The sequence below is a fragment of the Alosa pseudoharengus genome, unplaced genomic scaffold, assembly GCF_046254945.1.
Source record: "Alosa pseudoharengus isolate Yale_2024_CS ecotype anadromous, Long Island Sound unplaced genomic scaffold, YU_APseudo_1.1 YU_APseudo_1.1_scf_9, whole genome shotgun sequence".
Classification (NCBI taxonomy): domain Eukaryota; kingdom Metazoa; phylum Chordata; class Actinopteri; order Clupeiformes; family Clupeidae; genus Alosa; species Alosa pseudoharengus.
In genome coordinates this window covers 2,093,180-2,114,710 of record NW_027468881.1, presented here as the reverse complement: position 1 = coordinate 2,114,710, position 21,531 = coordinate 2,093,180, and the positions used below count along the sequence as shown (strand labels likewise).

Here is a 21,531-nt window from a genome sequence, read left to right as displayed (position 1 = left end):
GGAAAGTTACAATAAAGTTAGTCAGACAATTTTACAACATTACAAAGCATCTAATCAGGCACTCGACACCACTAGTAATACCAACTAGAAATGCAATTCCAAGGAATTACCAGTGCATGAAAATGCTAAAGTTGTGATGTAAAATATCATGTATAGTTAAAACAGATAATAAAGAGATGGTTACTACGGTGATGCTAGGATAGACATGGTGGTTGCATAGCTTAATAAAAGTTGATAGTTTAAAAGTAGACTGTTAAAAAGTTGAATGTAGATAGTTTAAAAGTTGTTGATAGACAGTAGATAGTTTAAAAGTTGTTGATAGACAGCTAGTTTAATAGATAGTTTAATGATAGTTTAAAAGTAGACCGTTTAAAAGTTGAAGGTAAATAGTTTAAAAGTTGTTGACAGACTGGAAGTTGAATGAATGTTGATATTCAAATAGTTTAATGGCTGTGCATAGGTAGATATTTGACGATAACTGAAAGTTGGAATGGCTCTAATGTTCGCTAGCAGTTATGCTAAGATTTTTAACTATGCTAACCATGTTACTTATCTAATGTTTTATAGCAGTGCTAGCAATGCTAACCTGCTAACCATGCTACTTAGCTAACGTTTTCTAGCAGTTTAATGAATGTTGATATTCAAATAGTTTAATGGCTGTGCATAGGTAGATATTTGACGATAACTGAAAGTTTGAACGGCTCTAATGTTTGCTAGTAGTTATGCTAAGATTTTTAATTCTGTTAACCATGCTACTTAGCTAATGTTTTATAGCAGTGCTAGCATGCTAACCATGTTACTTAGCTAACTTAACTAACATTTTCTAGCAGTTTTACTAAAAATGCTAACTATGCTAACAATGTTAGCATGCTAACTATGTTAACCATGTTACTTAGCTAACTTAGCTAATAATTTTAGCAGTTATGCTAACTATGCTAACTAGCATGTTAACTATGCTAACCATGTTACTTAGTTAACCTAGCTAATCATTTTTAGCAGTTTTGTTAAAAATGCTAACTAGCATGCTAACATGTTAGCATGCTAACTATGCTAACCATGTTACTTAGCTAACTTAGCTAATCATTTTTAGTAGTTTTGCTAAAAATGCTAACTAGCATGCTAACATGTTAGCATGATAACTATGCTAACCATGTTACTTAGCTAACTTAGCTAATCATTTTTAGTAGTTTTGCTAAAAATGTTAACTAGCATGCTAACATGCTAGCATGCTAACTATGCTAACCATGTGACTTAGCTAACTTAGCTAATCATTTTTAGTAATTTTGCTAAAAATGTTAACTAGCATGCTAACATGCTAGCATGCTAACTATATTAACCATGTGACTTAGCTAATCATTTTTAGCAGTTTTGCTAAAAATGCTAACTAGCATGCTAACATGCTAGCATGCTAACTATGCTAACCATGTGCCTTAGCTAACTTAGCTAATCATTTTTAGTAATTTTGCTAAAAATGTTAACTAGCATGCTAACTTGCTAGCATGCTAACTATGCTAACCATGCTAACTAGCTACAGTGGGTAGGAGTCATAGTTGATGACAAGTAACAGTTACAATGGCTAAACAGTTAAAAAGTTCAGTAGTTTAAAGGGTTAAATTGTTTAACAGTGAAATATTGTAGTGAGGACTTTTATTTTGAAACAGTTTTTGGCAGAGGAAGCAGTTTAACAGGATGTGTAGTCTTAATAGGGCCAGTTTGTATGCTTAAAGCCTGAGACTGGCAGTTGAGATCCAGGTGGCCTGAACACCTGCCATAGGATTCTAATTGCTTAATGGCCGTATTATGATGTCATAATCGGCAATGTTAAGTCTATGGGGATTTTTAAAAAGTTTTTCTTTAATAGTTTAAAAAGTATAAAAGTTGAAAAGAGATAGCAACCCGATCTGTTTGAAGACCTACGTTACAAAGTTTGAATGAAGTTTCTAAGTTAAACTGTTCAAGAGAAATTGCGTCTAGAAAAAGTGGTAAGCGGAATAATAATAATAATAATAAGAAGAAGCCTAGGAAGAACAGTACAGTGCATTTTCATGCACTGTAATTAATTAAATATATGTGTGCAATAAAGTTCACAGCCTACCTAATGTTAACTACACATTTAAATATGCGGTGTGAATGTTATTAACTTGCGTCAGCTTGAAAAATAACGTTATAGGTATGACTGATCATTGACGTTAGATGACAAACTAAGGTCTTTCTCAAATGTTCACCGATATCCCTGGGAAGTGACTGGTTGTTGGCGTAGCTGCTAGTGTTTAATGCAGGCGTTTCATTTATCGATCATTCACTTATGCGGTCTACAACTACCGACCTATTTTTTACAGTCTATGCTACCGACCTACCATCACAGAAGTAGCTCTAACAGAGGTGTCTGTCGTTAACGTTAGAAAAAATGCAACGCTGGCAAACTGGCTAGTAGTTACATTAACATGACAGGTTGATGAGGTCCATGCTTCACATTAAGTTAACGTTAACTTGCGTTGCTTTATCACATCATACCGTTGTTTTATCACACACTGTACTGACTGTCTAGTGTTATTAATCCCCATGTACAATGGTTACTCCATGTTGAGATGGCATACATTGAGATATTTGAAAACAGCAACAACTAATAAAACCAAGTATATCATGCATCGACTGTTACGGGAGCTGTGTGCTAATCTTCACTTCAATGACTAACTTAGCCTCCCGTTAACGTTCTAAAGAATATCTGGGTTCATTGAATTCAACATAGAATTTTAGAACCTTCAATTGTTGCGGAACTTAGAACGTTCAAAAACCTGCACCTTTAAGGGTTAATGTAGCTGCTAACGTTAGCATGTAATTCGCTGTCCGTATTTCTGTTGTTAGCTCATTAGTATTCACCATACTAAATTGTCACAGTCTATAATCAACATAATAAGCTCTCTTAGACGTATTTAAGAACACCAATAGACAAAAAAAAATTCAGTTGATACGCAAGACTTACCAGACAAGAACAAACCGATTGTTGTTTGTACTGTTTAGCTAACTCACAGCCGCAAAATTCATCCAGCCAGCTAGCCTTCGGCGGCGAGTCGACCTGCGTTGTGGAAAGGAGAAGGGGGCGGGTTTCACTTGACAAGGGGCGTGTTTAACTCGCTGAGTGACAACTGAGTGGGCGTGCCTGACCGCGACTCCTCTTCACTGCGCATGCTTCAACTTTTGCTGCGCAGCCGCACTTCAAATTGGCTCCAAATTTTCCAAGATGGCGTCGCCTCGGCGGCTTCAATTCCATAGAACACTGCAGAATGCAGCCACACTGTCCAGTTCTATATATACAGTCTATGGCATCACCCTCTGTGACAGTTTCTGAAACTGAGTGTGATGCGTTTCACAAGTTAGCTTTGCTACTAATTTGACAGCCTTTCCTCATGAACCTATATAACATTGAGCCTACTAAGTTAAGCTATTAGCTCATAATAATTTTCGAATTAGTAGGCTATTGAAATGTTGTGGTAGGCTATAAATCAGGCATCATGTTATTTCTAATTTTGTGTTAATGCTGTTTTAGCACTGATAATCGCGGATTCGCGGTGAAGTGTTTTGTAACCTTCAGGAGTTCATTTCATTTGTAGACTATTGCTTTCACATTGGGCTCACCTTTCTTGGGAAAGACGTCTGTTAACACTTGTTTTCCCTCATTTCTTTTTTTCTCCCTTTCTTGCCTCTCTTTTCTTTTCTGGGAACCGGATTTAGCTTTCTTAGACTCTTAGACCGTCTTCATTGCCGCTTAGGCAAAATCAAAGCGCTCTAGAATCTTTGGGCAGAATGAACGTTACTTCAAAAATGCGCCTAGCAGGGGAAGGCGGACTGAACCATTCAATCAACTGATGCATTTACCCGAAATATTTGCATCTATATTAGTTAATAACATTTATTAAGATCTTTAAATTAAGGAAATTATTTATTATTAAGGAAAATAAAATTTAACTCCTTAGGGGCCCTCCCCCCACTTGGGGCCCGGGTAATTTATTCCCACTTGTCCCCCCACTACGACGCCCTTGCTCATAGGCCTTGGCTAGCTTGTGTGGATTTTGTTCCAGAAGCTTTTGCACTAGTTTGGAACGCCAATGGCATTCATGAATACGGGGGTGGTAGTGTAGTGGTAAAGGAGCTGGGCTAGCGTGCAGTAGCCTGAAAGTTGTCGGTTCAATTCCCGGCTTCCACCGTTGTGCCCTTGAGCAAGGCACTTAACCCCAAGTTGCTCTGGGGACAATGTGTAATATAGCTGACATATGTAAGTCACTTTGGTCAAGAAGTGTCTGCTAAATGTAATGTAATGAATACCTCCACACCAATGATATCTTGTTCCCCCTCAGAGCAATCTGCACAGCCTGTTCAATGGACATGTTTTCATAAATGTCATCTCTCAGTGCATGCAAAGACTTAGCAGGTTTACACACTCGTCTTCTCAGTTCAACACCAATAGTGGCAGCATTCTGTGAAGATGGGTCAGTGGAAAATGGGCCTTGCAGGTGGACATCTGGGAAGAAATTGAGACTGATTCTGTTGATAATACCATGATACATAGGCCTTTTGTTGCCTACAGCATGAGTTTTTTTTTTTTTGGCAAAAAGGTATTTCTGTTTACACTTGTTTAGGAACTGCACATAGCCTTTAATAAAATTATTGTTTTTATGTCAGTTTGAAATTTAATTAAAAATGATTGCAAGAAGGTTTGGGAGAGAAAGAGCTTTGGAAAAGTAGCCTACTGCCCTCACCAAATCACTTGATTATAGTCAAGGCAACATCAGGTTTCTGCCATGGGTACACATTAGATACAGCATACCATGCAATTGTTGAAAACTTTCAAACATATATGTCTGTCACATTTTCCAGGATGATGATGATGTATCTTGCCATAGAGCAAATACCATTAAAACCTTTCTTCATGAAAGACATATCAATCAATGACATGGCCAGCAAACAAACTGGATCTCAATCCAATTGAACATGTATGGTGGAAGCTAAAGAGAATGGTGCATAACAAGGCACCATCCTGTAAAGCTTATCTGTCAACTGCTACTTGACAAAGTTGAAACCTGGTTGATGAAGAATATTGTTCTACATTAGTGAATTCTCTGCATTAGTGAAGTCTCTGCATTAGTGAAGTCTATGCAGAGAATTCAAGATGTCATAAAAGCCAGAAGAGGTGCACCAAAGTACTAATTATGATTTTTTAGGATTGTGATTCCATTAGGATTGTGACTTTTTTCCTCAGGATTGATTGCAATTTCTTTGAGTTATGTTTCACAAAGCCAGAATGTTGCATACAAATAGTGTTGAGGCACATCTGTGATTTGTCTTTTTTCCCCTAAAATATAAAACAGCTGAATGAACATCCCCCAAGAGTGATGGTTCATAATTTTTGCCAGGGGTTGTATAAGGCTCTGGGTGGTGTTTGCAAGGTTTGACATGCCTTTTGGGTAGCTAGCTTGTTAATTTTGGACCAAAACTTAAAGGCTCCTTTATTTTGGAGCCTCACCCAACAAATCTGCTGGAAAGATGTGTCCATGGACCTACTTTACATGACCCAAGATGGCGGTGTGTGCACAACGTGAGGCTCGACGTCTCTCCAGTTTTGTAATTTAGTGTTTATTTACCTGACTATCCTACTTGTTTTACAACAGACACACACTATTGGATATTCATCAAAGCTGCAAGAACTTTGTTTTGGATCACCCATTCAACTTTCTACCAGCTCCCTCCCGAGTTTATCATTTCACCGCGACCAGATGAACAACTCATTCCGACCGGAAATGCTCGCCATCCACATGGAGACGCTTTTTGGTTTGGGCGATCGTCCAAACCAATCTTGTATATGCATGCCTGAAGACGCACTTTTTTGAAACCTGGTCCCAGGGTGAAAAAATTTGTAAACGTTGTCTTTTCGTGTTCGTTTGGATGGCGAAGCCGCATACTTGCGTATCGATGATGTCATCGCCACACCTCAGCTGCCCTCGACTTGACACTCATTATAGTATTGCCTAGCAATACTAGTTTTCATACATGACATTAGGGGTGAACGATTTTGGAAAAAAATCTAATTGCGATTTTTCTCACCAATATTGAGATGCGATATGCGATTATTTTGAAGCTCTTTATCTTCTGTCTTATTCAACAAAGACAAGAAATATATTATTCTATAGTATGACCAACACAAAATTAGATAAGTTAAACATAAACTGTTCTTTCCTGGAGCCCAGGCCTATGTTATGATGGCATTAGGTCATTGAACAAGATTGATGAATGAAATATTTTTTTATGTAACTATTTTAATCACATTAGTAGACCTATATTTGTTGAACTTCCAGCCTTGTAAACATTTAATGATTCTGATTCGTTTCTATTTTGTTTCTATTTCATGTAGATATGACCTTCTTTCGTTAGTTAACAAATAGGTCTACATGTAGTGGCACTGACACGGCTTCTCCTGTGCTCTCCATACACGCACGCGGGCACGCGCACGCACACACACACACACACACACACACACACACACACACACACACACACACACAGACCCGCTCCTCTCCTCTGTAGGCTACTTGCACGTGAATCGGAACAAACTACTGTAGATTGTTGTAGCGCAAATAAATGCGGCCGAATGACCGTTTGGCTCGGTGTTAACTAAAGCATCATCAACACCGCAGCGCAATACGCATGCATGCAAATTAACTAGTTTGTTCATATCACAACAAAGCCAATCGCGGAGACAAAACTCTTTAAACAGGATAAAGTTAGCAGCATGTATGTAGCCTAGAGCCTAAGCTGGTAAGCTAATGTTAGAACAGCTGGGTTTTTGGTGGTTAGCTGTGTCAACTACTTGCGGATAACATTATGCATCAATTAATTACCTGTGAGATGAAATGTTTGTGCCGCCAACCCCCTTGGATATCGCAAATGCCCCCACTGTCACTGTACTCCAGTAAACAAAGTCCCCAGTGCACAGGTGAATGGCTGCTGTGCAGCCTAAACAGTCGTGGAGTTTTAATCGTCAGCTGGACAAGTGAACGAAGTTACCAGCCAGAGTAGCAGCACAGGGGAATTATGAACTAGAACCAGGGACATGGCAGGTTCGAGCAAAAGGTAATGAAGAGGTTTATTTTTAACCAAAGTAGCTCTACTGATCAGACCTTTCTTGACACTGTTAGCTAGTCCTCTTGTTTACGTTTTTTGCTTCTTCAGTGGTCGGTGAGAAGAGTCGGTGGCGCGTCGCAAGCGCAAGTATAAATGCGTTTTGGTGACGTCACATATTACAAATCGCAGCCTTTGCGGTTTGAAAATCGTGTTTCATCATATCGCGATATTATCGCAAATGCAATAAATCGTTCAGCCCTACATGACATTACCTGAGATTACACTCAGTAGGCTAAACATCACAACTGGTGCTGCGCAGCGCCAATAGTTTATCATGACTTGGTGAACAGTATTTTTTCTATGTGTTTGTCTTGATGCATTCTAGTTACTGTCAGTGACTGACTCAAGAGAACTAGTCAGAAGTTATTAGGGAAGGGCGTTTTCAGTTTAAATGAATGTGTGCTTAGTGCCGGTGACATTTATTTCTTTTACATGTCACAACATAAATAAATGTCAGATATGAGCCTACAAGTCGCTTAGAAATCATGTTAAGCTTACAGTAGATGCGCACTAAATGCGCAATTTGATGCAGGCAAAAAGTATCGAGTAATGAAATGGTATTATAGCAATATTATACAGTAAATGTGACGACGGAATAGCCTAGAACTTGGGTAGGAATAGCGTTTAGTAGCATAATGCACTTGCACTGATAGCCAACAACTAATGTGAATCGCGGACTATACAACCAAAGAAAGTAACGTTTATTTGCACCTATGTTCACCAAATAAAGGACTGGACTGCACCCTTCACAAACCGTAAAAATTAAGTTTATTGGTTTTACAATTGACTACAGTTGACAGTTCACTATCGGTCCACACAAACAATTCTGGTTTCCTTGCACTAGCTATTTTCGTCGTATTCATCATGTGCTTGGTTTCTTCTTCTACTGTCTCTTTGTATACAGCATGCAAGCTTTATGCGCCTCTTCCTCTCATTTAAGGTGAATTTCTGTAACAGAAACAGCCCCACCCATAGGCCTGGAATATGAAGTAGCGTGTTGAGATGGATCAGTTTGGACGCAAATATTTTTGAAACTATGCCAGGGAAGACGGGGGGAAAAGATGGTTTTGGTATATGTGGACGTGGCCGCAGACTCCACTCTACAACACCAGTTCCAGCACAACGACTGGAATGTGTTTGCTGCTGATGCCACTACAGACTCCCAAATGCACATTCATACATCCACCAACTCTGTCCTGGATTATATAAGTGTGTAGAGGGAGTGACTACACATAAAACAGTGAAATTATTCCCTAAAAGAAGTTCGCCTTCTACTCAAGGCTAGGGACCAGGAGGCCTTCAGCTCAGCCAGATCCAACCAGAGGAAACGCCTTAACAATCCACAGCCAAGGAACGGAACCATTTCCGCCCGGTTGCACTGACACCCATCATTGTGAAATGTTTTGAGAAGCTGGTCCTCTCACAACTGAAATCATGTCTGCCCACTGCACTGGACCCGTACCAATTTGCCTACCGACACAACAGATCAACAGAGGATACCATTTCCACAGCGCTCCACCCGGCACTCACCCACCTGGACCCAATGCATATGTTAGAATGCTGTTCATTGACTTCAGTTCAGCATTCAACACAGTGATCCCCTCCAAGCTGATCTCCAAACTCAACCAGCTTGGCATCAGCAACTCACTCTGCAACTGGATTATGCTTCCTTACTAACAGACCCCAGACTGTTAAATTAGGAAGTCTCTCCTGCTCCACTATCACCCAGAGGGCTATGTTGAGCACTCTGCTCTACTCCCTCTTCACCCACAACTGCGCCCCTGTTTATGGCTCCAATGCCATAATCAAGTTTGCAGATGACACCACAGTAGTGGACCTGATCAGAGAGGAGGATGAAACAGCATATAGGGATGAGGTTCAGCACCTAGCTACGTGGTGTAAAAACAACCTGGCACTCAACACCCAGAAGACCAAGGAGATCATTGTGGACTTCAGGAGAACCAAGAGCAAGGCACACACCCGGGGTGCTCAGTGGTGCTGAGGTGGAATGTGTGTCTAGCTTTAAGTTCCTTGGGGTCCACATCACAGAAAATCTTTCTTGGTCTCTCAACTCCTCCAGTCTGGAGTCCAGTCTTTCTACGGACCCTTAAGAAAGCGTCCTAGAATTCTATCAGACTTCTACTGCTGTACCATTGAGAGCATACTCACAAACTGCATCTCTGTATGAAACTGCAATGCTGCCGATCGCAAGGCACTACAAACAGTAATGAAATCTGCCCAAAGGACTTGGCTCCCAACTCCCCTCCATCCACAGCACATGTCATAAATGCTGTACAAACAAAGCCAAATCCATTGTCAAGGATGCCACCCACCAAAACCATCAGGTCTTTTTACCCTACTCCTATCTGGCAGGCGATACGCCTGCACTCCCGCACCAGCAGGCTCAAGTACAGCTTGTTTCCAGAGGCTGTAACACTGCTGAAAAATCTCCTGTCTTGCACTTTAACTGTTTACCTGTTTACTTTTTACTTCTGTACTGTTTACCTGTTACATTGACTGCACTGCACTGTTTACCTGTTTACATTTTTACATTTACTCCTGCACGGTTTCATCAATGCCCTCGCACTGCTAACATCAAAAACTGCACAATATATTTATATTCTATAACATGCCCATAAACCTGCAATACATATAAATTACATGTATGTTTGTATGTGTATGTGTGTATATATATATTTTTTTTTGTGTACATATGGGTTGCATACATTTAAAATTGTTAAAATTTGAAAATAAGGGCAACTTCAAACAGCACATCAGTATTTTGATAGTCAGCGGTGTATTTGAAGGAATCTGCTTGTACGCAAGGCCGTATGGAACAGGTATTCCACTAAGCCATTCTTTACTAAAACCGAGTAGAGTATAGGCTACACACATCTGCACTTGTCTATTAATTAAACATATAGGCAAAGTGAAACTAACTTCACTGTGGTGTCATAGTCAACGACAAAACAGTTATACACAGTTAATTACTTTCAATATTGACTGACAATGGGTTACCAGCAAAAACATAGCCTGAAAAAAGCAAAACTTCCCCCTATAATGTTCGAATGACTGAATAAATAACCTAAGGACATTTATTCTGCAGAGGAATTGCTGCTTACATCTCATGACAGTGCGTCTTCAGCTGTGTTTCATATGCGCCTTTCGCAATAGACCAGGCTTTTCTTGGTCAGTGGCGTAATGCTTTTTAGACGGAATAAGATAGCGATTTTTAGATCATGTGCCAGACCACACCTTATATCGGTAATTGCCACACCCCTGGGCGCATTATTTAATAAAAGTGAAGTGTAAGATAGGAAAAAACGTTGCGTCAGAATAATAATACGCTTTGCGCCAGGTTTTGCATCGCGAAAACAGGGCCCTTTATCTCACTCTCTTTGAAAATAATGGGTATAGACTGAAATTGTATGAGAACTGAATTGAAATCAAATAGAACACAAGTTTCTTCATTGATGTTATGAAATTATATTTGATATGGAATATGATGAATGACATGAATACATATCAAAATATCCAATTCAGTTTACCTTGATGCCTATTTTCTGTGTCAATTTCTTGTCCTATTGCTATAAACGTTTCATGGTCAATTGGTGTAACCGATTTATGTCAATTGGTGTAACCAGTATTTTGTCTAAAATACTAATAATGTACAAAAAAATGAATATGGATAATGATTTAATACTCTACTTCACTGTAATAATGGTTGTTTAAACCATTTTTACTCAAATGGTCAAAGAATAGACAGAAAACAAGATGTTTACAGCATATGGTCTTGCTCAGTACAATGAAAAACCTATATAATTTAAATTTAGAAATAAATATAATAAAACATATTCTTATAGGATACTACAAAATAAACTAATAATTTCATGAGAGCAATTGCATGAACTCTAGGAGGTGTGAAATATTAGATATTTGTCATTTTTGTGGTTACACCATTTGACAATTTAATAGGCTGTTAGTTCTATCTTTTGTTAAAAAATAGCATACACGTCATATCAAATAATATGAATACAACAGAAATACAAAGTATACACTTTAGCAAACCTCAGGCATGTTTTGTTTTAAAGGTTTAAACATATTTTTAATTTTCTCATCTTACCAACCCTTATCTGTCACTGACCCATATATATATATATATACACATACACATACAAACATACATGTAATTTATATGTATTGCAGGTTTATGGGCAGGTTATAGAATATAAATATATTGTGCAGTTTTTGATGTTAGCAGTGCGAGGGCATTGATGAAACCGTGCAGGAGTAAATGTAAAAATGTAAACAGGTAAACAGTGCAGTGCAGTCAATGAAACAGGTAAACAGTGCAGAAGTAAAAAGTATATATAATGTTTATTTATACTCTGTACATAACCCTCTATACTCCTTATCTGTCACCGTAGACATGTCATCTGGAAAACCTGTATTTATCTATCTATACACTGTTATCTAGTCTACATAACTGCACAGAATACTTGGTATTTAATGCTTCTTTGCACTTCTGGTTGAATGTCAACTGCATTTCATTTGCAAGAAACAATACAATTATGGTACATAAATCTTAAATGGAGTTATCTAACAAACCTCTGTACAGTGTTTTCACTTCATTTATAGATAGCAATAGAATTAGATGCAAAAGTAACTTGATTTATCTTAGAGAACAACAAAGCAGCCACATACTGTAGGTGACCACGGTTTTTATGACCCAGACTGTCAAAGCTACTTCTTTTTCCCACCTGTTGGCATTTTTAAAGCTAGAATACATTTTGTGAAAATGTAATGTAGATTAGTGATTTTTAAGGGTTTTTTTTTGTTTACATTTTGTAAACCAACCAGTATGTTACAGATAAGTCATTCATCATTTCCTTTTGCAGACTTATGGTCTTCACCATCAGAATGAAAACTCAGTGGAGATGTGTACCTTTGTTTGTAGAGTGCACAATCACAGCCCAGCCAAACTGGCAGGTCTGAAAGTTGGTGAGTAATGACCTGGAGTGGTAGATGATATTTTTTTCCTTATCTTGTGTGTATCCTTGCACAAATTGCTCCTAAAATCACACAAATTGTTGCACACACACACACACACACACACATAGCGCCATGGCCAACCCGTAGAAAGCACCTAGGCCAAACCTGCAGTTCATCAGGTAATCAGCAGACATGGAGGACTCGTCTCGAGTCACATGACTTGACACGACTCTCGAGTCACATTGTTTAGGACTTGAGACTTGCTTGATCAACATGTATAAAAGACTTGACTTGACTTTGACTTGCTATTCATGACTTGAGACTTGACTTAGACTTGAGACAAATGACTTGAAATGACTTGACTTTTTATTTTTTTCATAGATATTAAGGAGTTAACTTTACAATTTTAGAAAATCTGCTTAGGTGCTGTTGCATGCGTCACGCGAGCAAACCTGTCATTGTACCAAGTGACGCAACGTGACAGACCAACAGCAAGTGCCAGATCAAATGACACAGACTGAGGTAGGCTAACTTGCAAATATGGAAGGCTCTACGTTTATACCAAAACATAATAATGTTTGGCTACACAGATGATGTATCTGACAACTCAAAGGAGAAATGAACAGCAGTCTGCAAGTGTGCAAATAAGCGACATAACCACCACCACGTTGATTTTCATCTGTCAGAAGTCATGTTAGAAACCTTTGAGGCATGTTAAGAGTTGGCTTTGAATCTATTATGCTTTAGTTAACACGATATTAGGTTAAAATGTGTGAAATGGCAAAGTGAAATATTTTCTTGTCTAAGTTTAATTTTGATATGCTAGCGAAAATGTTGCCAATGTAACCTAAAGTAAGCGTCTCTCTTTCTCACTCCCTCTTAAACATGTCCCTGTTCCATACATTACAGCCTAGTAGTAACAACAGTCAGTAGGCCTGGCTAACTGCCAGCAATCATCATATAAAAGTAGCTTATTTCACGTTAGGCTTATGTACCTATAATATGATATAGCATTGACGGTCCTAAACCCTCCTAAAACCCATTGCGCTGTCGCGCTTGTCAAAGTTTGGCAGTGACGTCGGCGGCAACGTTTGATTGATTGATTAGTTCACTTTTTCAACATTATTGGGTCCCTGGAGATGTGACAGGTCAGGGCAGGTGTAACTTGAACTTTTTGAATATATTTTCATGATTTGATGTAGCTTACCTAATATTTGAGGCATATTGAAACAATAATAGACTATTTTATAATAGGTCTACTTGAAATACATTTTTATTCTTATACATTTCATCTTATTCTATAAACCATTCAGATGTATGTGGCTTAAATGAACGCAATGTCTATTTGTTTGTTACAAATAAAACTCCAGCAGTTCATAACTAGCCTATTTGCTTGCTTGAGACTTGAAGGTTAAGACTTGAGACTTGCTTGTGACTTGCACATGTGTGACTTACTCCCACCTCTGTCTGGCATATTGAAGGATGAAATACATATTTTTGATGTTACGCATTAGAATGGGTAAGCCTAGCTTGCACATTATTAAAAAGGAATGCGGAATGTAAGATGTGAACACAGCCACACAATACTCTTCCCTTGACTTGCATTGTATTTTGTACACATGCACAACATATTAGAAGAGAGCCCTGCAAGCTAGTTGGCATGCCATTCTTGAGGGATATCTGGACAACACAAAGCATGCAATGTTGACATTATGTCAAAATGGTTGTTTCTTCACATTATGTTGCTATTTTTAGATGTTTAAAAAACACTCCAAATACCACCTTTAATGTTTGTATTGTCAAATTTGTATGCAGGATATACCATTGCATGTGTTAATGAGACATCAGTGGAGGGTTGCCAACACAAGGAGATTGTTCAGCTGATCAGGTCTTCAGGGAACATCCTCAGGTAAGCACCCAGTCAAGACTACTGCTAGGTTAGCCTACTATAAGCGTCCACACACGCACCGAGCTTCATTTACTCTAGTCTAGTCTCTTGCCAAGTTCGCTTGTGCCAGCTCTCGCTAGACTATCTGTTATCAGTCTTGATATTGATCTACTTAGGACTTTACTTCAAACCCAAACAGTTTTTTTAAAGACTAATACCACAAACAGTCTTTTTAAAGATGATCCCAATCTCAGCCCTAGCTATTTTTTTTAACTGCTAGGCGTGCGCTTAGCTAATAGGATAGGCTACCCCTCTGCCTTTTTCACTGTGTTGCAACACATATGACACACTCGACTAAGACACTCACACACTCACTGACTGACTAAGGACTACAACCTTAAGTCTTCAAATAAAATCTGTATTGCCTGCAAAGTTGTTAAACACTTGCATTAAAGAACGTGCATAAGTCCCATCTGATTCGTCTCTCAACATAGCCACACATCCAAATTATAATAACAAAAATGGAGAGATTTCTAGTGAGGTCCAACAAGGCAACCAACGCACACTGTAGTTTAGTAGGCTACATGGTCGGGTCAAAATCGCTATTTTTCAAACACTAAGAAGGCTCGACATAACTTGAAACTTTGATCGAAGCATCATCAGTGTCTCTACATATGAACTCGAGCATTAAGAACATTGTTCGTGTACACATAGTTTACACTTTGGACAACTCACTCCTTGCAAGATGGCAAAATGGCAGCGAGTAGAAAAAACAAGTGAGTTGTTCAAAACCTCTCTTTTAGTAAACTCTGTGTACACCAACAATGTTCTCAATGCTCGAGTTCATGTGTAGACACTGATGATACTTCGATCAAAGTTTCATGTTGTGTCGAGCCTTCATAGTATTTGAAAAATAGTGATTTTGACGCGATTGTATCAAAAAAGTAGTAGCCCTATAGGAATCCCATTCAAAAGGTAATTTCACCCGAAAACGACAACGCATACAAGCTTAAAAGTGGCGCTTTGGACGTACTTATGCATTTATATGAAAGTTTGACTTGGGTACATTCACAAAACACTATATGATGCATTTTGGCGAGAGTTACACAGATGAAACGTGTGATTGTTTTCTGATAAGATGCACCCGTGCTTGTTATGGGCGTGCTGCACGGTGCTGCAGAGAAACTTCTCTGTATGACGAAACGCCGGTTGTTAGTGATTGGTTCAAAGGAACTCCAATGATTTTAAACCTCAAACTGTGCCCTCCCACCTGGAAATAAACAAATGCCTATGGATTTAGGCCAGACTCTCTGCGAAGTCATGCTTTGCTGTTGTTATTATTATTATTATCATCATCATCATCAGTGGGTCTATTATCATTACTAGGCTTTTGGGTAACACTTTATAATAACTACACACAATTCATAATTTATTAAGTCTTTGTTACTTATTAGTTAATTGTTTGTTCATCATTAGTAATTTCATGTTCATACATAATTTATCATCAGTAAAGCATTTGTTCACACAGTTATAAATGGTTTGATCATAGTAAGCCTATCCAAAAATATGTTTGTAAGTACATGATTTATACTTAATATATAATAGATAGATAGATAGATAGATTTTAGATAGATGTCATTGACACTTTTTGCAAAGGTACAACGAGATTTGAAAGTGCTGTCAACTCATGAGGTATGCATAAGAACAATAATAAATAGTTAAAAAAATGCACATATATAAAAATATAAAAAGAATATAAACATATATTGCACTGGTTATGAACAGGAATGGTTCTGTACAGATTTCATTGGTAAAAAGAACATTACTCCACCATAGAATTTGCACAGTGGGTTAGGGGCCAAGAACAGACTATTTCAAATTTGAAGAGTTAAGGGCCATGATTGCCTTCGGATAGAAGCTATTTTTTAAACGGTTTGTCCTGGTTTTCATTGTTCTGTATCTCCTGCCTGAAGGCAAGAGCTGAAAGTGACAGTGACCTGGGTGTGAAGGGTCCTTTGAAATGTCTATTGCCTTCTTATGGCATCTGGAGGCGTAGATCTCTTCCAGCATGGGGAGGGGGCAGCCTATGGTCTTTTCTGCTGCCCTGACGACCCTGCGAAGCGCCTTTCTCTCTGAGGATGTGCAGCTACCGTCCATACATGAGCACACTCACCATGGAGCAGTGGTAGAAGGCGAGAAGCAGATTCTGGGGTAGACCGCTCTTCCTGAGAGTTCTCAGAAAGTACAGTCTCTGCTGCGCCTTCTTCAGTAGCTCCTTGGTGTTGGCGCGCCATGTCAGGTCGTCCTCCAGCTCAATGCCCAGAAACCTGAACACCGGAACCCTCTCCACACAGACCCCGCCGATGAGGAGTGGTTGAATGTCAGACTTGTTCTTTCTAAAGTCAATGACCAGCTCCTTTGTCTTTGTGGTGTTGAGGAGCAGGTTGTTGACTGAGCACCACCCTGCCAGCCGCTCCACCTCGTCCCTGTATGCTAGCTCACCCACCTCGGCTGAGATGAGTCCAACTACCGTCGTGTCATCTGCGAACTTTACAATCTTGTTGCTGATGTAGGTAGGGGCACAGTCATACGTATAGAGAGTGTAGAGGAGTGGGCTGAGCACGCAGCCCTGTGGCGAGCTGGTGCTGAGGCTGAGAACAGTGGAGATGTTGGAACCCAGCCTGACCCTCTGGGAGCGGCCTGTTAAAAAGTCCAATATCCAACTGTAGGTGAATTTTGGAGCCCAAGGTCCGCCAGCTTAGAAACCAGACGTTGTGGAAGGAGGGTGTTGAATGCCGAGCTGAAGTCCACAAAGAGCATTCTTACATAGCTCCCTTGTTGTTCCAGGTGGGTCAGCGCGGCATGAAGTGCTGTGGAAACAGCCTCCTCAGTGGATCTCTTTGCTTTGTAAGGAAATTGAAATGGGGGTCCAGGTCAGCTGGCAGGCAGGAGATGGTATGATTCCGCACCAGTTTCTCAAAGCACTTCATGATGACTGGTGTAAGTGCCACTGGGCGGTAGTCATTTAGGGTGGTAATGCAGGGTTTTTTCGGTAGTGGGACAATGGTGGAAGACAGGGGGGGACAGTGGCCTGTGACAGGGACTGGTTGAAAATTCTGGTAAAAATTCCAGCCAGTTGGTCCCCACAGTCTTTCAGCACCCGGCCAGCCACTCCGTCAGGTCCTGCAGCCTTCCTCGGGTTCACCCCCTCATCACCCGCCTCACCTCACACTCTTCTACCTTGAGTGTGAGGCTGCTGTGAGCAGGCGGCTGTGGTGGGGTTGATGTAGATGTCACCTCAAAGCGGGCAAAGAAAATGTTAAGCTCCTCTGCCAGAGAAGAGTCCCCCGCAGCGGCCGAGGAGTTGCTGGGTTTGTAGCTGGTGATGTGCTGGACGCCCTGCCACAGCTGTATGGTGTTGTTACTCCTGATATGGTCTTCTATCTTCCTTCTATATGCTGCCTTGGCCTTGCGAATGCCTCTTTTCAGGTTGGCTCTGGCAGCGCTGTAGAGTGCCTTGTCCTCAGACCTAAAAGCAGTGTTCCTGGCTGTCAACAGGCTCTGCACCTCTTTTGTCATCCAGGGCTTTCTGTTGGGATAAATCCTTATACGTCTGTCCCTGGTGACATTGTCTGTGCAGAATCTAATGTAATTCAGAACTGCTGTAGTGTGGTTCTCCAGGTCCTGGTGATCAAAAACCTCCCAGTCGGTCCTCTGGAAGCAGTCCTGCAGCTGGTCAGAGGCATCATCGGGCCAAGTTGTGATAGTCCGGGTCGTGGTCGGAGCTCGTTTCCGTAAGGGGGAGGGGTAATGAAACAACCACTTCCCAATATAAACCAGTTGCAAACAAAATGCTTTGTTCATCATTTGTAAAGCATTGCTCCTAAGTTAATTCTCATTAATAAAGTGTAGACACAGTTAGAAATGGTGTATCTAAAATATAATGTATGTATACATTATTAATACTTAATAAATTATGCAATACTATGTTTTTGATTAAGTAATATTTAACAGTTGTTGCATACACATGCACTAATGATTACTTAGGGCAAAGATACATATTTTATAAACCACTTCCTAATACTATAATTCATGATTAACTCAGGAGTTACAAGTGGTTAGTTAATTATATTTTGTATAAATAATAATGCATAAACATATTGTAGATATAGGCTTATTTACTATGAACAAACCATTTATAACTGTGTGAACAAATGCTTCACTGATGATACATTATGTATGAACAATAAATTACTAATGATGAACAAACCATAAGTAACTAATAAGTAACAAAGGCTTAATAAATGATTAATTGTGTGTAGTTATTATAAAGTGTTACCAAAAAGTGTAATTAAATTGATTTTATCGCTAATGCTAGTTTTCATCACATGTAGTTAGGACTTGGTGATAAGAGCCATATGTATGCATATTATCTATCAGTTGTATTGATGTAGAAGTTGTAAAAGAGTTTAACAAAGTAAATGATATGCAATGTGGCAAACACCTTTTTGCAAATGCAGCACACTGGGAGTGTTAAAGGAGAATTCTGATTTTCACATAGATAGATAGCTAAAGCAGCCAGGCATCTACAGCACTACACTTTAGGGGCATGAACATAGGAGCTCACAAACATGCCTCCAGAGTGTAGCGCTGTAGTTGCCTGGAAGCTCTAACTGTTTGCTGCAGCAACTCAAGCAAGGTAAAACCGATTGTTTTCTCTTTTTCCCTTACCGGCAGTACTCAGTGACCTTCGAAAACAGAGATTGCCAGAATTCACCTTTAACTTTACAATAACATGCAAGCTATGAAACTTATTCATATCAACAACGCCAGCATTCATGCAGGTGTGCAAGGACTTAGCTTACCTCTTATTTGAACAACCAGTGAATTCAAGCTGATTGTAAAGGTGTCCTTTGATAGCAACTATGTGTGTGTAAAAGTCAAGTAAGCTAATGAATGCTAACAAAAAGCTAAGCTAACAAAACAAAATTTTGCCAACATGTGTAAACGTGATAAATTTCATGGTTAAATAACTTGTGATCTAACAGTAGCAAGGCAACAAGCGCAGAAACAAACATAGAATCAACAGTATCCATCATGTCTGCTCTTTGCCTCTACGTTGTCTAGTATTTCTGTAGGATACCTTGACCACAGAGGAACTAGTTCCATGACTAGTTACAGTCCTTTTAGTGTCAGTATCAAGATAATTTGGGCAGGTATCATATTGAGGTCACAATTTTGCTAATTTACTTTTAAAGGTGCAGTAAATAAAAGTGTATTTGGTTTGAGTCAGATATAGAAATATGTGTGAGTGTCCGGATTATTTTTGCAGTTTTTAAATGTTTGTGGGTGTATGAGTGTTTGGAATGCTTTAAATAATTTGGCCCTTGGGGCAAACTATTTGGGGACCCTTAGGGACTGTTCGTTATTTATTTCAGGGGCTACCGGAGGAGTTTTGGGAGCGTTAGTCAAAAAAGATGTGACGCTCCCACGCCAGCAATACATTTTTCTACAACCCTCTAAAGTGATTGAGAAAAAACGCATGAACCTCTCCAATAATTTATTGATGCTGTCTGTACTGGTTTGCACTTAGCAAAGATGTACGGATAGCCACTGTTTTTTAACAATCATGATATACAGTCACGTCATGTAGCCTAAAGTTCATAGGCCTAATATGACTTCATGCTAAATTTTTTGAAGGTTCTTAGTGATTATGAGGAACAATATGGGAGAAATTTTTCGATCACTGATCGTTGTTTTAGGACATTAAGCCACGTTAAGCTTTTTGCTTACAATAGGAGTTAATGAAGAATAAACGCTTAATGTCATCTTTGGCCAGGTGTGAGGCGACGGCCCACATTTTGCTGTTTTCATTAATACAAAACTTGGGTGACCCTCCCTCGTAGACAAAAAAAAGTTGGGTGACCCTCCCCTCAACAAAGAATAATGACCCTCCCCTATTTTCCTCCGGTGGTCCATTCCATAAATACCGAACGGTCACTTAGCATAATGCCTACACCATTTCACTTTTATACACTGACATACCTGGAAAAATGTATACAGAGAGAATAAACAAAATCTGCTGATACAATTGATAGTAATAGTCTTCTTTTGTTACTTAATGGTGGTTAGTTAAAAGCCTTTAGGTGCATTACCACCACCCTTAATAACTGCAAGGCTGCAGGAAAGTTGCTATTTGAATGTGTAAACTCTGGTAAATTGTCAGGAAATTATCCTTTACTTGCTGTATAACTGCTGGACTTGAATTAACTTTTTTTGGGTTTACCAGTCTTGAGACACTCTACAGTGATTCAATACGAAAGGCTGAGCTTGATGCTAGACTGCAATACTTAAGGGTGAGTTATTTTTCTTCTGTCGTGTTCATTTAATTTTTTACTCATATAATTTCCAACAACTTACAGGCTATTGTTTTTTTCCTTTAGGGAAGTTCAAAAATAAATCTGACAGCTTGTCCTAACTGCATGCAACCCTGTCTACACTGTATCCCTTAAATATGCCATTCTATTGTGACATATTTCTCCCTCTGTACAGTAGCAGATGCAAGTGACAGAAAGAAAGTAGAAACAGAGCAGAGAAAACAACATTTTTGATCAAAACATTATGCCGCACATCACTGCTTCGCTCGCATTTAGTTAGGACTTTCTAATTGAAAACAAAGTTTCCGAACGTATTTTGTAGCCTGCTTGTCCGACCGTTTGTCTGATTGATTTTAAATGTGGCAGATGTCTTGCTACGGGCATGAGTAAGTGCAGTGCCAAGTTTGACATTGTTTGGATGAGAAATTTGTCACTCTAGCCGCAAGTCAGACTCGAGTTACGATTTTGATGACTTGACTTCGACTTGACAAAATTAGAAATGACTTGCAACTCGACTTGGACTTCCATGCTATTGACTCGAGACTTGACTCGGACTTTGCCCCTTTGACTTGTAATGACTTGTAATGACCTGTGGCATGGGTAAAATGATTTGTATCTTATCATTTGTATCTTATAAAAACATTTTCTACCCATACCAACTTCAGCAGCCTCAAGTTCATCGTTACACCTGCAACTCAGCGTTATTTTGCATGGAATGCAGGGTCTCCTATCTAGTATGAGAAAGGAAAAGGAATGATCATCGCTCACTGATCATCCTCCCGTTTTAGTTTGACTAAGTCAAGTCAAGTCAGTTTTATTTTTAAAGCGCATTTAACATGCACATAGTGCAACCCAAAGCGCTCCAACAAAGACACATAACAAGACAAACGATGCCGGATGGAGCGGCGTAGTCGCCAGCGTGCCTATGACATCAAGACATGACAAATACATTTAAAAAATAACAAATACAAAAAAAAAAAATGCTGGACGGAGCGGCGTAATCGCCAGCGTACCCGTGACACCAAGACATACAAGACAGACAACAAAACAAATAAACAAATAAAAGTGAAAAAAGAAAAGAAAATATAGGCTATTTAA

The 21,531-nt window shown here is 39.4% G+C and overlaps 1 protein-coding gene across 1 annotated transcript in view; it reads left to right on the top strand.

Moving 5' to 3' along the window:
* The window catches only part of tamalin (trafficking regulator and scaffold protein tamalin), a 51,722-nt gene that overhangs the window by 19,847 nt on the left and 10,344 nt on the right, over window positions 1–21,531 (top strand). The window contains exons 4-6 of the mRNA XM_076276137.1: window positions 12,075–12,177; window positions 13,984–14,077; window positions 20,346–20,412. Of these exons, the coding sequence (XP_076132252.1) occupies window positions 12,075–12,177; window positions 13,984–14,077; window positions 20,346–20,412 (264 nt within the window). The remainder of the gene's footprint in view (window positions 1–12,074; window positions 12,178–13,983; window positions 14,078–20,345; window positions 20,413–21,531) is intronic.